Here is a 19,411-nt window from a genome sequence, read left to right on the forward strand (position 1 = left end):
GCCTGACGAGGGTTCATTCTCCTCACCGCCCGGATGTACTCCAGATTGCGGTGGTCAGTCCAAATGAGGAAAGGGTGTTTAGCACCCTCAAGCCAATGCCTCCACGCCTTCAGAGCCTTGACAACAGCCAACAGCTCCCGGCCCCCCACATCATAGTTTCGCTCCGCTGGGCTGAGCTTCTTCGAAAAGAATGCACAGGGGCGGAGCTTCGGTGGCGTACTCGAGCGCTGAGACAGCACAGCTCCTATCCCAGCCTCGGACGCGTCCACCTCTACTATGAACGCTAAGGAGGGATCTGTTTACCTCGGCTCCAGTACGGGAGCCGAGGTAAACAGAGCCTTCAGGTGACCAAAAGCCCTGTCCGCCCCAGCTGACCACTGCAGTCTCACCGGTCCCCCCTTCAGCAAGGAGGTAATGGGAGCCGCTACCTGACCAAAACCCTGGATAAACCTCCGGTAGTAGTTGGCAAACCCTAAGAACCGCTACACCTCCTTTACCGTGGTTGGAGTCGGCCCATTACGCACGGCTGAAATGCGGTCATTCTCCATCTCCACCCTTGACGCGGAAAAACGGTACCCTAAGAAGGAAACGGACTGTTGGAATAACAGACATTTCTCCGCCTTGACGTATAGGTCATGTTCCAACAGTCGACCTAGCACCCTGCGCACAAGGGACACATGCAGTGGAGTATATTAGAATGTCATCTATATACACAACTACACCCTGTCCGCGCAGGTCCCTGAAAATCTCATCCACAAAGGATTGGAAGACTGATGGAGTATTCATTAACCCATATGTCATGACGAGGTACTCATAGTGCCCAGAAGTGGTTCTAAATGCCGTCTACCACTCACACTACCAGGAGATTTATCGCACAATCCCCCTGTCGATGGGGTGGGAATTGAGTATTCGTGGAGAATGTGCATGGTGGAAACCTGGTTTGGACTTTCCACCATAGTGGCACCTAAGGAAACACCTACACACCTCCCTGAGCACGGACGGGACCATTCCTTGAGAGCCCTCTGTTGCCCTGAAATAATAGGATCATGAGAGGCCAACCAGGGAAGGCCCAACACAACAGGAAACGCAGGAGAGTCGATCATGAAGAGACTAATTCTCTCCTCGTGACCCCCTGCGTTCTCATAGCAATGGGAGCTGTGACCTCCCTAATTAGCCCGACCCTAAAGGACGACTATCTAAGGCATGTAGGGGAAGGGAACATCAACTGGAACAATAGGGATCCCTAATCTATGTGCTAAGGAGCGGTCAATAAAGTTCCCAGCTGCGCCTGAATCTACTAGCGCCTTATGCTGGGAATGAGGGGAAAAACCAGAAAATTATATAGGTAACCACATGTGTGCAACAGAGGGCTCTGGGTGAGTTGTGTGCCTACTCACCTGGGATGGCCCACCAGTGCTCCACCTGCTACCTCGACCTCCTGGAGAACCACCCCAGCACCGACCAGCAGTGTGCCCTCTGTGGCCACAGCTGGTGCAGGGAATGGTCTCCCCTCCGGCCCCCCTCATAGCAGCCCCTCCCAACTCCATCAGTGTTTGATCAGAGGTGCTGAGAAATGGAACGGACGGACCCCGATCCGGACGTCCGCGGGAGGCCAACAGGTTATCCAGCCGGATAGACAAGTCCACCAGCTGGTCCAGGTTGAGAGTGGTGTCCCTGCAGGCTAGCTCCCTACGAACGTCCTCTCGTAAACTACACCTGTAGTGGTCGATCAGGTTCCGCTCATTCCATCCCGCACCAGCTGCCAGATTTCTGAAGTCCAGTGCGAACTCTTGAGCGCTCCTCATCCCCTGTCTCAGATGGAACAATCGCTCTCCCGCCGCTCTCCCTTCAGGTGGGAGAAGTCCTCGTAGTCATCCAGAGTCGGGCCTTCCCTTCCGCAGATGGTGTTGGCCCACTCCAGGGCTTTTCCAGTCAGGCAGGAGATGAGGGCGCTCACTCTCTCGCGTCCCGAATGGGCCGGCTAAACAGGTAGAGCTCCAGCTGGAGTAGGAACCCCTGGCACCCGGCAGCTGTTCCGTCATACGCTCCCGGGAGCGAGAGCTGAATCCCACTGGGTCGTGACGACAGAGGGGTGGACATCGGTGTAGGTTGAGGTGTGGGCGGAGGTGATGATGTTGTATTTACAGGAAAGCCTCCTCTCTCCCATCTGGCCATTGTTTGCAGTACGCGATCCATGGCTGTCCCTAGACTGTATAACATGGTCGCGTGCTGCTGGACACACTCCTCTACTGGGAGAGAAGGGCTGGCTGCACCTGCTGACTCCACCTGCTGACTCCATTTGAACAGGTCTGTGATTCTGTCAGCGATTGGGTGCAGAGATGTAGCGGAGTCAGGCGCAGGACACAGGTTTGAGCAACACCACTGAGTTTACTCACAAAAATTCAAGCAAAATTCCAAATAGGAAAATGCATACAAACTAACTCCTACAACAACCACTAAGACACCAACAATCACGGACAGATCAGAACTGTATGCCAGAAGGTTAAATAAGGAACATGATATGGGAATTGAAACCAGGTGTGTGTAATACAGACAAAACAAAACGAAAATGAAACATGGATCGGTGGTGACTAGAAAGCCGGTGACGTTGACCGCCGAACACCACCTGAACAAGGAGAAGGGCCGACTTCGGGGGAAGTCCTTGTTATAAGGAGAGTAGCAGAAAAATGTATTTTCCAGGTGTGCTGTTTTAGTAATCCCATTTCAATGTGATCTCCTAGCCTGGTCCATGGCTGAGATGCCTGTGAGCTGGGCGTTGTCATATCACTGTCTATCTGTGTATGTCTGTCTGTCTGTCTGTCTGTCTGTCTGTCTGTCTGTCTGTCTGTCTGTCTGTCTGTCTGTCTGTCTGTCTGTCTGTCTGTCTGTCTGTCTGTCTGTCTGTCTGTCTGTCTGTCTATATCTAATGTCCTATATCTAATGCCCTGTCCTACCCAGGGGACAGAGAGAGTCTGGGAGACACACACACACTTTAAATACTAAAATGTACAAAAATAGGATCCAAACATTTCAAAGGTCCCTGTATGCGTGGCACTCAAGACTAAAGAAAGCACCTCTTCTCCAAACTACTAGGTTGCCCACGACAGCTGAAACAGCCGTACCTAGCCAATTGCTTTGCCCTCATTTTTGTCAGGCCCCACAATCTGGATGCCGCGCACTGCGGGCCTGTGAACGTGGCCGAGACGGCCGCCACCCGAGGCTGTCCCAGCACCACCAGGGGCTGGTACTGAAGCAGATTCTCAGCAAACGCCTGCTCCATGTAGCCGATCAATGAGCAGCCCACTTCCAAAATGAGCACCTCTCCCCTGGCCTCCCCCCACAACAACATCTGGTGTATTTGGCACACAGGAAAACACATCATCATCAACATCAAACCAGCTTCCTACTACACAACAATGTTTATACATGTGTGCTGTTGGTGAGACTACTTGTCGAAACTCACTGGCGATCAGGTCAAAAAGGCGGTCATGTCTAGCAATGTACAAATCATTGTATGCAATTCACAACATGGGCAATGGACTTGTTGGTAGAACTTGCAGCATCACCTTAACAGTAAAGGTGAGAACAGCAGCATTCTGGTGCATGGAATGGGAGACAGAGCAGTGAGTTTCCCCCTGCAGCCTCAGGCCAGTCCAGTGTTGCAGTAGCTGCATCCGTCTGATACCAAGGAGTGTTGTCCTGGATGTAGGATGAGATGTTCCATCATGGGTGACAGAAGCCTCCACAACAACACCGTGATCTGCCACAACTGCATCAGTTTCCATATCAATCCGTGTCCACCTGAGCTCCACTCCAGTCCAGTTGCACAGGTTGTTGATGTCCAGACAGTCCCCCCCCCCCCCCCCCCCCATTTTTACTCCCCAATTTCGTGGTATCCAACTGTTGTTAGTAATTACTATCTTGTCTCATCGCTACAACTCCCGTACTGGCTCGGGAGAGACAAAGGTCGAAAGCCATGCGTCACAACCCAACCAAGCCGCACTGCTTCTTAACACAGCGCACCTCCAAACCGGAAGCCAGCTGCACCAATGTGTCGGAGGAAACACTGTGCACCTGGCTACCTTGGTTAGCGCGCACTGCGCCCGGCCCGCCACAGGAGTCGCTGGTGCGCGATAAGACAAGGATATCCCTACCGGCCAAGCCCTCCCTAACCTGAAGCCCAGGAAGTTGTCCTCAGTGTCCCTGGCCAGTGTAACCTTCCACCTTCGTAGGTCCAGAAGGAGGGAGGCTCTGGCTAACTCCTTAACTGTCACATCGTCACTGTTGAGCATGTTCAACAGGTGAATCAGTCTTGTAGCAGTGTAAAGCCACTCAATATTGGGGACACCTAAACCCCCTTCTCTTTGGCTCAGGAAGACAACGTCACGTGTGGTGTGTGTGTTTAAGCAGAGACACTTTGTCACCACCTGAACAGCTTTGTTATTCACTCTCCTTAGATCCTTCTGTGGGATAGGCACATTTGCAAGCAGATGTTGAATCTTTGCTAGGGCCACCCCTCTCACAGCTTCTAGCTTCATGACCACAGGCAAAGGGGAAATCCTAACACACACATCACACACACAGCCAGGGAGACCAGCATGTCTACATCTACAGTATATTATCTCCTCTGATGGATTGAATATTTTGAATATGCATTTGATTATTAAGCCTTGATCAGGAGCAGTGACAAATGGACCGTTTCACCTTGACCTAATAGGTACCCTTGTTGTGTTCTGTTGAAGAGACTGACTGACCTCATTAGTTATGGGCTTTTAATGTGATGATCTATGTTTTGTTGAACTTTGCTGAAGCAAGGATGAATATCTTTGTTTACAATTAGATTAACTCTACATACAGTATAAAATTTCATTACAATGAAGTGAAACGTGCAGTTGACTTTTAAACTGCCGCTGAGCTTCCAATAAAATGTTTTCACCGATTATGGTGTTAGACCTAACAGAGGTTGTACGCTATTACAGAACATATGTAATTAAAACATGGTTTACTGCTAATGTGTTGTTTTTATTTAGGTGTGCTTTTTCCATTAGACGGTTACCTGGGAGATGATAGAAACTCAATGAAAAGTTATTACAGCTAGCCTGTCTTACCAGCTGGGGTTTTTAATATCACCCCACCTCTCCTGGGCTTTACTACAAAACACACAGATGTATTGGCCAAGTAATGTTAAGTAATTGTGTGTGTGTGTGTGTGTGTGTGTGTGTGTGTGTGTGTGTGTGTGTGTGTGTGTGTGTGTGTGTGTGTGTGTGTGTGTGCGTGTGCATGTGCGTGTGCGTGTTTGCCTCCACAGTCGAGTCGACCAGCCCCACCCTGCTTCCCCCAGACAACATTCTAGAACGCTCCTTCTTCGTCCGTATGAAGTCCACACTGACCAAGAGAGGTGTCCACATCAAGTCTTCAGGCTATAAGGTAAGACCCAGAGGCACGGTGGCCGAGCCACAGAGATCCTAGAATTCACAACCCCACAGCCGTATGTTGTTATATATGTAGTTCTACGGCCTAGCCATGTAGTAAGAGCAGGGTTATAGACTCTCATAAGGAACTAGTCTGGAATCCAAACTGAATATGGCTCTGTTTTACTATAGTTTTAGAGTGATATTCAGTTTGCATTCCAGGCTTTTTCTAGTATGTAAATATTGTTTTTTATTTCAGTTTGAGTTGTGAAAAAGAGAGAATCGCCATAACTACCATGACTATCATACTCAGCATGAGATAAAAATGTTAGCTGTCGGTGTTAACATACTGTATGTATAGAAAAAGAGTCACGCAGGCTCAATATTAAGTTGATACGATGTATGGCTTGTGGGGGCTTTGGGACAGAGAGATGTGATTAAGGCTGATTCTTTGAGCAGTGAGGACACACAGGGACGAGCCCAGCCTCATCTTGATGCCCCTCTCTCTCTCCAAGCATCTCCATATCATCTCTGTCTCTCTGTCAGTGTCTCCGGCCTCATTCTGGCTTCGTCACACCCTAATGCACTTTGTGTTCTCAAGGGTGGATCCAACAGCAGTGGCGTGGGTTTGGATATATCTCTTCAATCTCTTTATTATATTGTGTTTCATTGGTCTTGGACTGTGAGGGAAAAAAAACATTGGCTGCCTATGGTTAAACTAAGGGTGTGTCTGAAAGAGAGACAAGAGAGAGAGAGAGAGAGAGAGAGAGAGAGAGAGAGAGAGAGAGAGAGAGAGAGAGAGAGAAAAAGAGAGAGAGAAAAAGAGAGAGAGAGATAGAAATAAAGAGTTTCAGTCCAAAAGCAGTAATAGAGAATCTTAAACACAAAATAGCGAGGGTGGAGGTGAGGACAAATGTTTTGAAGGTCCTAATTATGGCTAGAGATAAATGTTGTTTGGCATGTCGGTGATCTGCTCCTCCACCCGGGACGCGAGGCACGGTGGCGTTGGCGGCACGTATCATGGCTGCTTATATCCCCACTCCACTCTGGAGGTCAAATCAAAGCTCCAGCATTAAACCAATATTTTTTTAACACATCTCAGCCCCCCCATCTCATTTAATGCACTCATGTAAAGGTCCTCCTTCATTATTGGTGCTGTATCACATTTCAAAAGCACTCCAGAGAATCCCCAGGAACAGATGAATCTTATTTCTTATGTATACCTCTTCTATATTCACCGGTGGAGAGAGAGAGTGTATTCATTGTGTGCTGAACCATGAATTATAAAAATTGATCCCTGTATTTTGTTGGCTTGTATTAAGTTGAGAAATGCTATTCGAATTGCCTCTCACTGCCGCTGTTGTGAACACTTGACGTGTCAGTTGGCATTTAACTGCCTGAGCATATTTAATGTTCTGGTCAACAGCTCCTGTAGCAGTCTAGCTGCCCACCATTCACTTCAAATGTTGTCTTATTCAAACTCACTCTTTTGATGCCTCTGGGTTTGGGCTTCCGAAGAAATCATTTAAATTCTATATGTTTTTTAAACATTTGTATTCATTAGAGTGGAGCAGAGTGGTGTGCATTGTATGATTTTGTGTGATGTCTTCCTCTGCCCTGGTCTCATTGTGCTGATGTGATGTCTTCCTCTGCCCTGGTCTCATTGTGCTGATGTGATGTCTTCCTCTGCCCTGGTCTCATTGTGCTGATGTGATGTCTTCCTCTGCCCTGGTCTCATTGTGCTGATGTGATGTCTTCCTCTGCCCTGGTCTCATTGTGCTGATGTGATGTCTTCCTCTGCCCTGGTCTCATTGTGCTGATGTGATGTCTTCCTCTGCCCTGGTCTCATTGTGCTGATGTGATGTCTTCCTCTGCCCTGGTCTTATTGTGCTGATGTGATGTCTTCCTCTGCCCTGGTCTCATTGTGCTGATGTGATGTCTTCCTCTGCCCTGGTCTCATTGTGCTGATGTGATGTCTTCCTCTGCCCTGGTCTCATTGTGCTGATGTGATGTCTTCCTCTGCCCTGGTCTCATTGTGCTGATGTGATGTCTTCCTCTGCCCTGGTCTCATTGTGCTGATGTGATGTCTTCCTCTGCCCTGGTCTCATTGTGCTGATGTGATGTCTTCCTCTGCCCTGGTCTTATTGTGCTGATGTGATGTCTTCCTCTGCCCTGGTCTCATTGTGCTGATGTGATGTCTTCCTCTGCCCTGGTCTCATTGTGCTGATGTGATGTCTTCCTCTGCCCTGGTCTCATTGTGCTGATGTGATGTCTTCCTCTGCCCTGGTCTCTTCCTCTGCCCTGGTCTCATTGTGCTGATGTGATGTCTTCCTCTGCCCTGGTCTCATTGTGCTGATGTGATGTCTTCCTCTGCCCTGGTCTCTTCCTCTGCCCTGGTCTCATTGTGCTGATGTGATGTCTTCCTCTGCCCTGGTCTCATTGTGCTGATGTCTTTTTGAAACCTGACAACCAACAACCAACAGTCAAGTGTGTGTCAGAACCTACCTTGCTGTCAATCTGTGGTCTGATCAAGATAGACAGCATATTGTCTGTAATGTGTGAAGCTGATCAGTTTACTGTCTGTCTGATGTGTGAAGCTGATCAGCATACTGTACCATACCTGGGTTCAAGTACTATTTAAAATAATTTTAAATACTACATCTGGGCTTGATTTAGCTTCCCTGGCACACTGGAATGAATAGAATAATTGGAGAAGAGCAAAACCCTGCCCATCCGGCATTGCAGGCAGGCTTAAGCAAACGCTAAAAATATTTTGAAGATTTCAAATAGTGTTAGAACCCAGGTGTGAGTGTGAGGAGGCTGATTTGCTACATAGATCTGTTTAACACATAAAGGACTATAGGGAACTCTCATATGCATTCAACAAAGTCATTCTGGGTGGATCAACCAGACTTTGTTTACATGATTCAATTATACATACATTATGTAAAATGTTACAGAAATGAGTGTAATTACAGAATATCAGGGACATATATATCACATATGTAACATATATAATATATCTAAAACAGGAAATATATCTAACACATATTCTGCACAGTAGATGTTACAGAAATTACTGTAACTGCAAAATCATGGGAATATATCTAACAGAATATAATCTGGATGGAAAGCCGATGGAGAGTACCTTTAACTGTTCCTATTCTTCACAGTCTTTCCCCTGGTGACCTTGAACAAGGTCTCACTGCACTCTTCAACTTTAAAAAGACAGCAAAGCATTCTCCCTCCTCTTCTCTCTCTTAGAGCAGCATGACTTCAAGCACTAGACTGGCCACACTCCTCGGACCCAAAATGCCTCTCCTAGCATTCTGTTTGATGTGTTTTAGCCGGACTTCTCTCATACTCACTTTAAAATAAACACTGTTCAATCTTGCCATTGGATGTGCTATACATCGTTGTAGTTTAGTTGTATTCAAAATGGGTTTGAAACTATCCTTCACAGTTCTTCTTTGTCTTTAGAAACTCCAGGGAAAAGGAGTCAGTATCATTTAACTGTGGAGACTGTTGACGGCTTCTAGGATGTCACAAGCACTGATGGTTTCCCTTTGAAAAGGAGACATCATACACCATCAGAACCATTTTCCTCCTGGGCCGACTGTCTGACAGGGCTGTTGGAACATGTCACTGTTCTGTTAGCTTTCTAATGCAATGCCTGGAATAGGGCTGTTATTTTTTTGTTGTTGTGTCTCTCTGTGTCTCTCTTCTGAATTGGAATTCAATGTCTGGTTTCCATTGTTGAGGGTTGCTTATCCCTGGTGGAGCAGGAGATGGTCTAAGGCTTTGAATGAGTTTAGGGAGCAGGAACTGTCTGTGTAAATGATAATAATAATCGCGTCTCACCAATCTCAGAGGTGTGCCACTGAGAGGCCAGTGTCAGTAGTTTAAAGACTACAAAACAATTCCCCCTGGGTTTAACCTGGCAATGATTAAAATGGATGGATCTGAAAGTGTAGTTTGCATATCTAGTCAGTTCCTCCTCTAGGGCAGAATAGAGCTACAAAGACTTTAAAGCTAGCGATAATTAGGACCTTCAAAACGTTTGTCCTCACCTCCACCCTCGCTATTTTGTGTTTGGAATTCTCCATTACTGCTTTTGAACTGAAACTCTCTCTCTTTCTCTCTCTCTCCCTCTCTCCTTTCTCTCTCTCTCTCGCTCTCTTTCTCTCTCTTGCTCTCCCTCTCTCCTCTCGCTCTCTCTCACGCGCTCTCTCTTTTTCTCTCTTTTTCTCTCTCTTCCTCTCTCTCTCTTGCTCTCTCTCCTCGCTCTCTCTCTCTTTCGCTCGCTCGCTCTACTCTCTCTCTTGCTCTCTCTCTCACTCGCTCGCTCTATTTCTTTCTCTCTCTCTCTTTCTCTCTCGATATCTCTCTCTCTGTTTATCTCTATCTCTCTGTGTCTATATCTCTCTCTTTCTCTGTGTTTCCCCCTCTCTCCCTCATCCTATAGGTGATCCATGTTACAGGCAGGCTGAGGATCCGTATGGCAATGACCCACAGTCGGTCAGTACCCATTCAGATCATGGGCATGGTGGTGGTAGCCCACGCCCTCCCCCCCACCATCAACGAGGTGCGCATAGACTGCCAGATGTTTGTCACCAGGGTCCACATGGACCTCAACATTGTCTACTGTGAGAATAGGTAAGGCTTGACTGTATTTTACTGTACCCACATGGCAGTGATAGACATAACTGAAATGCAAGGGGTAAGGTTTGAAAACGTCTGAAACCCTACCTCTTCAAAGAGTCTCTTAAATAATCCCACAGCACCGCTTGGCATTACGTTGCTCTTATAGTTGTGTAGGTAGTTCCACTCTAATCGCTAGGGTTTGTAATTTCATAGCATTAGGCCTATATACTGTACAACTCATCTTTGCTATACCTGTCCTCATCTCTGTGGGATTGAGATCACTGAGATAGTTTTCTTTTTCCCCCTGTCTGCCAGACAGTCAGTTATTTATGGGGAAATCACATCTGGACAGTCAGTTTTACAGTGAGATAGTTTTCTTTTTCCCCCTGTCTGCCAGACAGTCAGTTATTTATGGGGAAATCACATCTGGACAGTCAGTTTTACAGTGAGATAGTTTTCTTTTTACCCCTGTCTGCCAGACAGTCAGTTATTTATGGGGAAATCACATCTGGACAGTCAGTTTTACAGTGAGATAGTTTTCTTTTTCCCCCTGTCTGCCAGACAGTCAGTTATTTATGGGGAAATCACATCTGGACAGTCAGTTTTACAGTGAGATAGTTTTCTTTTTCCCCCTGTCTGCCAGACAGTCAGTTATTTATGGGGAAATCACATCTGGACAGTCAGTTTTACAGTGAGATAGTTTTCTTTTTACCCCTGTCTGCCAGACAGTCAGTTATTTATGGGGAAATCACATCTGGACAGTCAGTTTTACAGTGAGATAGTTTTCTTTTTCCCCTGTCTGCCAGACAGTCAGTTATTTATGGGGAAATCACATCTGGACAGTCAGTTTTACAGTGAGATAGTTTTCTTTTTCCCCCTGTCTGCCAGACAGTCAGTTATTTATGGGGAAATCACATCTGGACAGTCAGTTTTACAGTGAGATAGTTTTCTTTTTACCCCTGTCTGCCAGACAGTCAGTTATTTATGGGGAAATCACATCTGGACAGTCAGTTTTACAGTGAGATAGTTTTCTTTTTACCCCTGTCTGCCAGACAGTCAGTTATTTATGGGGAAATCACATCTGGACAGTCAGTTTTACAGTGAGATAGTTTTCTTTTTACCCCTGTCTGCCAGACAGTCAGTTATTTATGGGGAAATCACATCTGGACAGTCAGTTTTACAGTGAGATAGTTTTCTTTTTCCCCCTGTCTGCCAGACAGTCAGTTATTTATGGGGAAATCACATCTGGACAGTCAGTTTTACAGTGAGATAGTTTTCTTTTTCCCCCTGTCTGCCAGACAGTCAGTTATTTATGGGGAAATCACATCTGGACAGTCAGTTTTACAGTGAGATAGTTTTCTTCAGTTATTTATGGGGAAATCACATCTGGACAGTCAGTTTTACAGTGAGATAGTTTTCTTTTTACCCCTGTCTGCCAGACAGTCAGTTATTTATGGGGAAATCACATCTGGACAGTCAGTTTTACAGTGAGATAGCCTCAGCCTTTCTGGGAAAGGAAATGGGAAACTGATCAGAACTACTTTCATCTGTTTCATAGGGTGTTTGGGGAGACTAGAAATATCAGAAATAACCACACAATATGTAAGACAGATAGTAGACAGGTTGCTTTTGGGTGAACAAAAAAATAATGGATAGATTATATTCAATACTAAGCGACAGGCATTTTATCATGTGAAATGGGAAGACATCCTATGTTCCATTCTATCCATTTGTCCCTGAATGTGTGTGTAATACTTACTGTATCTTTGTCAAAGGCATTAGTCTGACATATCAGGATGAATATGGTCTATATGGTTAAGCTGGAATGACATTGTGTTTTAAGAGCCGTTTGAATGTTTTTCCGTTTCTGTTGGTGCTTCTTCTCTTGCCGTCATCACGCGCTGAATCCTTTTCAAATCCCTGTTGTAGAATTAGCGACTACATGGACCTGACGCCAGTGGACATCGTAGGGAAGAGGTGCTACCAGTTTATTCACGCAGAGGATGTGGAGGGCATCCGGCACATCCATTTAGACTGTGAGTATTATACCTATACTTTAAGGGTTACCACATCATTTCAGTATGTTACCACATCATTTCAGTATGTTACCACATCATTTTAGTATGTTACCACATCATTTTAGTATGTTACCACATCATTTCAGTATGTTACCACATCATTTCAGTATGTTACCACGTCATTTTAGTATGTTACCACATCATTTCAGTATGTTACCACATCATTTCAGTATGTTACCACATCATTTCAGTATGTTACCACATCATTTTAGTATGTTACCACATCATTTCAGTATGTTACCACATCATTTCAGTATGTTACCACATCATTTCAGTATGTTACCACATCATTTCAGTATGTTACCACATCATTTCAGTATGTTACCACATCATTTCAGTATGTTACCACATCATTTCAGTATGTTACCACATAATTTCAGTGTGTTACCACATCATTTCAGTATGTTACCACATAATTTCAGTATGTTACCACATCATTTCAGTATGTTACCACATCATTTCAGTACACAACTTATTGTGAACGCATTATTGCAGAACAAATTTTGTTATGGGAAGTGATCCATCACAACTATCTCCTCTCCACCCAAACACCCAAACACCAAAGTCATCGGTCATTGTGTGCTTCACTGCAAAGTTGTTCTGATCTTATCAGCGTACAGAATAGGTGTCAAAGACCTGTAGAGAGACAACATCTAGATGATGATCCACGTTATCTGCCTCTGTGACCTTCTAGGGTTTGAACACGGGTCTCCTACATGCCACGAGACCTGGTTAGCCCACATTGAGCTAAACCCTGAGTCAGGGTAATAGGCCTGTAGAGAGACCACATCTAGATGATCCACGTGATCTGCCTCTGTAACTTACTTACCTTGCAATATCATGACTCAGGGGTAGAAATATATGCCATTGATCTTCAGACCCCAGGGAGGGAGAATGGAAACCAAGACCCCCACGCAAGTTCACTCCCAATGTTTCAAATGAAATGGCTGCATGCCTTCTTTGTTTGTTTGCGTTCAACATTGAGCTCAGTTTACTTTTAGAGTAACGGTCATCTTTACAAAGGTTTCTTTGCACCTCTACTCCACCAGAGCAGTTTTTATAGCCCGTGGCAGGAAGTACTCTCCGCTCGCTTTACTTCTTAATTCCAAAACGTGCCATGATTTGATATGTTTCGCCAATGAAACTTTACTGTGGCTGGTTAAACACTGAGGAGGCATTGTGGGAGCAGTGCACCATTTGATTGGGCTTTGCAACATGGATAGGCAGGCTGCCATTATTGGAGATCTGTGGGTTGAGCTGCTCCCTGGGCCCTTTCTTCGTGCTGGATGCTGGATTGTAAGTGTAAAGGGTGTACATTCCCTTGCTTTATTGGGTGGGAGGACGAGTGTCCTTGGGGTTGCCTCCTCGGCCGGGGAACTTGGAGCCGTCTGATTAGATATTGTGAGTTCAACTGAATTAGAGCGCAATTACTGCTGCATTGCACTGTCCCTGTGCCTTAAAAATGCACCAGATTGGGTTCATTAGCGGCTGATTTGAAACCCAGCTAAGGGAAAGTAGAGAGCGAGGGCTGCCCATGGATCACATTGATAAGAGAGGCTAATGCAGGCAAGTTGAGGCAGAAGGCAGATTGAGGCGGTAGGCAGATTGAGGCGGCAGGCAGATTGAGGTGGCAGGCAGATTGAGGTGGCAGGCTAGGCAGTAGCAGCAAACAGTGGCACCGTTGCATACCTCCAGCTACCCCTGGCTGTCTCCTATCTAATATGCTCCACCCAGGCTTTAGTCAACTTACAGTCAGTGCATGAGCCAGGAAATTGGTTGAGTGTTCAGTGCTGCTAAATAGTTAGTTCATGTATTTATGTATTTACGGAAAGATACAATTAAAACTTTGACACCCTGAATGAACAAGATTCAGATGTATTGCAGCATTGTACTTAAAAGTGTGCGCTAATTTCTAGTGTTTGTCCTTTTAGTGTCTGTTTGTGGATTTGATGTTGATTTCATCTGGGTATACTAAACAGTTAGCCTGTGTACCTGTCTCTCTAGCTGTCATACCACTCCTTTCCACTCTCTGTCATGTTAAACAAATGACACAGATTACAAGGTCTGGAATGTAGTAGTTGAACAGAGACTGGCAACCAGGCTACTATACAGTATTTACAGTTAGAGAACAAAGCCATGGGAATTATTCGATGAGCAATTCAGATTGGGATAACTAAGGTCTGTTAATTCCCCTTCACTAAATAAAGACTTTGCTATATTCCTAGCTAGTTCGGTTGATCGTTTCATCTACACATTTACACTTGTGGGAATTGGCCTATATGGATAGGACTACATTGAAATATTTCTTACAGAAGAAATATGAAATGCATAAGAATGGTAGCAACTGAAAGAGCAGTTGAAAGGGAACAATTTGGAGATTATGGGAAAATTATTAGACCAAAGTTGAGGACATAACAGTTCACCTGACACAAGACTAAATCCAAACATTAGACTGTTGATTTTATGTACATTTGACATTTCCTGTACTTTTCGCCACATTTGTTGATAACGAAATCTGAAAATACTGTGGATACATTCAGTAGCATGATAAGAATATTCCTGGATAATGTGGGGGAGGTGCAACATCAGACAAAAAATGACAAGGGTTTTTTGAGAGCGTACTAACTGGTGACTCCAAGTGGTCACACATCTCTCTAAAGTTATTTCAATGCACTTTTATGACTCAAAGAAGAGTCTTCAACTGAAAGATGCTTTTTTGAGCTCTCCTAGCAGTGCTGTTGAGGAACTAGAGCAAGCACACTTGTAGTTGTTTTGTTTGGAACACAACTGTGCATCCCCGCCATCACACAATTACTGCTGTTGTTTACGCAATTCAAAAAACTGCCGTTTTAAATTGCAATCTGGGTCAGGTGGGTTTCACTTGAAGCTTGTTCTATTGCCAACATGACTTGCTAAGTTATAAAATAGGATCTTACAGTGTAAGGCTTTTCACAAGGCAACTCAGGGAAACAGATCATCATTTTGATGTGCATAGAAAGGAGTGATGAGAGCGTGAGCTTTAAAATAGACAAACAAACATTCTGTTCAGACCAACCCAGGGTGTGACGTCATGTCATCTTGGAAGTGTACATCACACATAGTGATCATAAACGTTGACACTGTATATGACATGAGTTTGATCATATGGAAATGTGAAGTGCACATTTGGACTCACGGGTGTTTGGCTTGTATGACATCAAATCACTATTTATTATAATCCTCAACGTCTCATCTTTCAAAATACATTGAGTCCTCTCAATTTACAGCATTTGCCTCACTCAAGACAATAAAACGTTTGCAAAAGTTGCCCAGTTAGTGGGAGGGATGGGAGCAACTTGTTGTCCCACACGGTGCTCAAGTTCAGAACGGCTGTCAGTCAGAACCCATACAGCGCTGTGAAGCGCAGAGCCAGAGCTCTGACGTCATGTATAGCATGCTACTGTACAATCACTACGTTCCAATTTAGGCGCTTACCAGTGCCCAAATCTGTCATTTTCAACCTGTCTACAGGTACAAGTGTAAAGGGTTAATGCCCATGACATATACCCATCATTATCATCATCAGTCACATTATCACCACATATGTGATGATCATTTGGCCTTTGTGATGATAAATAACTGATCAAATGTAGTTATAGATGTATATGAGCAGATATTTATAGCTAGCTAAGTCATGCATTGGGCATAGCTCATAAGGCATCATACGTGTGCTGATAATGCATTATGAAGAGGGTATTCAGAGGAAGCGTTACCAAAAATGTTCTGACATACTGTGGAGGTTTGGTGTGAATAGCAGCAATCACCTGGTGAGGCAGGGTGACAAGGTCACTGGATCTGAAGGAAATGTATTATTCCACTTAGCCAACTCTCTAGACGCGAGGTCAGAAGTGAACCATCAGACTTGAGAAGGTGTTTAAATGAATTGGCTTTTGTCCAAGCTTTATAATATGGCCATTTAGTTGCTAAACTTTTTATTCATAGCGTATCCTAGGACTGTGAAAAGATCACATAGACTCCATTTCATATAGACCAAATCTATATAGACCAAATCTATATAGACCAAATCTATATAGACCAAATCTATACTGTGTGTTTGTACATCACTACGATTCATACTTCACTCATCAACGCATGTGCTATGACTGGAAAGGTTATTTTTCATTCCTTCCAGAAGGATACATGTTAAGCCAAGACATCCGTTAGTCTGGCGATCTGATAACTGAACTGTAGCATACACAGTAGGGACAAATGGTTTTGAGTGACTGTTATATCAGACTGGGGAAAAGAGAGGGTTTTCATGAGATGGAGAGAGATACTGTAGCTCACTGAAAGAACTTACATCTCTGAGGACTTAAGCCATCTGCCTCCAGGCATACTACCAGAACCTGTCTCCTGAGACTAGTTCAGACTGACTCTAATAAAAACCAACTCAGCTCACTTGTTAGGACACTACAGATACTGGAAAATACAGCTGAATTGTTGAATGTTGACGACACAGGCAAAGTTGCTGTAAATTCAAAGCTTTGGAAAACAGTAACTTTGGGCTTCAACAATAGAGTGTACCTCAGAAAAACATGAAGAAAACCACTCGCCACAATACAGGCAGAATGTTCTTGTGAAGCCAGACAAAAATGTCAAACCCGGTAGAGAAGAGAACATTCCTTTCTGTCTCCTCCCTCATTCATAAAATGTTTGCCTTTACAATAATACCCTGATGGACTGCAAAGACTTTTCATAAAGCAATTTCACGGTGTAAATGACTTCCTTTTATATGACGGTGACACCACAGGAGCTTGGTAGCACCTTAATTGGGGAGGACGGGCTCACAGTAATGGCTGGAACGGAATCAATGGAATGCTATCAAACACATCAAACAAGTGGTTTCCATGTGTTTGATACCATTCCACTTAATCAATTCCAGCCATTATTATGAGCTGTCCTCCCGTCAGCAGCCTCCTGTGGGTGACACCCCTTGTCGCAAGCCAGGGCCACTTGAGGTAAAGGGTATCTGAAAGGTAGTCACCGTTATGGAAAGGATCCAAGTGATTAAAACAAACTGAAGGACAGGAGGAGAAGAGAGGAGAGGAGCGAGAGAGAAGAGGCTCACAGCGAGAGAGAGAGAGTAGGAGAGAGTGGAGCCATCCTACAGGCATGCCTGGGGCTGCAGGAGAAAGAGACAGATTAAAGGGCCTGTATTCCTTTTAATGCCTCCAATAGCTAGTGGACGACTCCGGCACCGTAAAACGCCACTGTAAGTGGACAAGGTAAAAAATAAATAAAAAGTCTCACCTGCAAACACATTGTGCCAGGTAAGCCAGGGGTGGAGTGTATTGGGTATGCAGGTAGGCTAGCGGTTGCGTGTGTTGGGCCAGTAAACAAAAGGTCTCTGGTTTGACTCACAGAGCCGACTAGGTGAAAAATCTGTCGATGTGCACTTAACAATCATTTCTCCTCTAAATTGCTCTGGATAAGAACATGTAAATGTAATGACGCTAATACTGATGAGAGAGCTCTGAAGTTCAAAGGCAGAGAGATACGGAGGTCCAGGTTTGGTGCCTTCATAGATATACAATTCACTTGCTATACTGTAGAATGTGTAACCTTTATTTAACTAGGCAAGTCAGTTAAGAACAAATTCTTATTTGCAAGGACGGCCTGAGATTAGAATATGACTGTGGAATGTTGAGTTTGCCGTGTATACTTGATTATTTACCAAGATTAGAGTTAGGATTTGGAAATGTTTATTTTTTACCTGAAATAATTATGGTAATAAATACATCCTAAAATAATATATGAGTCATGACTACCAATATTATGACTCAATATCCTCACAGCAGATACAGTATAATGATTGAGTATATAAATTCTTAATTATTTCCTAAAATATTAGAACCATCACATTTACAGTTCCCAAATATTGTAGATGCAGTTTGAATCCAATATTTGGATATTTGGATAATCATGAATGACTATTCAACTGAAAATAATCTAAATAATGTTTATATATTTCCCTTTTCAAATGTAGTATATTGTGTATATCCTATCATTGTTAACTCCTAGTATAACAAATCGAGGTTTATACTAGGAGTTAATAATTGACATTTTAGCAGTGGGGTGGCAGGTAGCCTAGAGGTTAGAGCGTTGGACCAGTAACTGAAAGGTTGGTGGATTTCCTGCAATTCTACACATTTTGCCATGTGGCTTCTAAAGCATTTTGCAGTTTTAAAGCAAGTTTGCTGCAAATCTACACATGTTGCCATGGGGCAGATAAATCATTTACCAATTTTATAACTAATTTCATGTAATTCTACCCATTCTGCCATGGGGCGGAGAGAACATTTTGCAGTTTTACAGCACATCTTCTGCAATTCTGCACATTTTGCCATGGGGTGGAGAGAACATTTTGCAGTTTTACAGCACATCTTCTGCAATTCTACACATTTTGCCATAGGCTGCCATAGAGAGAAATGTTTGCAGTGGTAATTCAACCATGATTACTACAAGTTTAGATAGTTGGCCATTTTACTCATTTACAATAAGTAATTTTTTTATGCTGACATGGGCTAATTGATTGACTGTCAGTGACAGTTCACAACCAATTTTTTTGAAATTGCAACTTGTGTATTCTAGTATTCTAACTCTCAACAGTAAGTTGAGACCCCCAAATTAGTTTAAAAAATACATATATATTTTTGTCTTTGGAAATGTACCCACGGGCCACCAGTTGCCCATCCCTGCACTACAGTATACTAGACCTCCTGAGTAGTAAACAAGTCATTTCTTTCCATTTTCTCTTTCTTTTCTTTTCATTCTATATGTATAGGAAAAGAAAGCAGTCAGTGATCTAAAGTCAATTAGTAGAACCCTTGGGAAGGTTTCTAAAACAATGCTATTAGTTCCTAATACTTTTTCATTACTGGCATTCTTTTTATATACAGTTGAAGTCGGAGGTTTACATACACCTTAGTCAAATACATTTGAATTTAGTAATTCACCATTCCTGACATTTAATCCTAGTAAGAATTCCATGTCTTAGGTCAGTTAGGATCACCACTTTATTTTAAGAATGTGAAATGTCAGAATAATAGTAGAGAGAATGATTTATTTCAGCTTTTATTTCTTTCATCACATTCCCAGTGGGTCAGAAGTTTACATACACTCAATTAGTATTTGGTAGCATTGCCTTTAAATTGTTTCTCTTGGGTCAAACGTTTCGGATAGCCTTCCACAAGCTTCCCACAATAAGTTGGGTGAATTTTGGCCCATTCCTCCTGACAC

The 19,411-nt window shown here is 44.0% G+C and overlaps 1 protein-coding gene across 1 annotated transcript in view; it reads left to right on the forward strand.

The window, feature by feature from the left end:
• Positions 1-19,411, forward strand: part of LOC115138827 (neuronal PAS domain-containing protein 3-like) — a 329,952-nt gene that overhangs the window by 296,797 nt on the left and 13,744 nt on the right. Inside the window, exons 5-7 of the mRNA XM_065025795.1 lie at positions 5,309-5,427; positions 9,877-10,067; positions 11,985-12,091. Coding sequence (XP_064881867.1) covers positions 5,309-5,427; positions 9,877-10,067; positions 11,985-12,091 — 417 coding nt within the window. The remainder of the gene's footprint in view (positions 1-5,308; positions 5,428-9,876; positions 10,068-11,984; positions 12,092-19,411) is intronic.

Source organism: Oncorhynchus nerka, linkage group LG12, assembly GCF_034236695.1.
Source record: "Oncorhynchus nerka isolate Pitt River linkage group LG12, Oner_Uvic_2.0, whole genome shotgun sequence".
NCBI lineage: Eukaryota > Metazoa > Chordata > Actinopteri > Salmoniformes > Salmonidae > Oncorhynchus > Oncorhynchus nerka.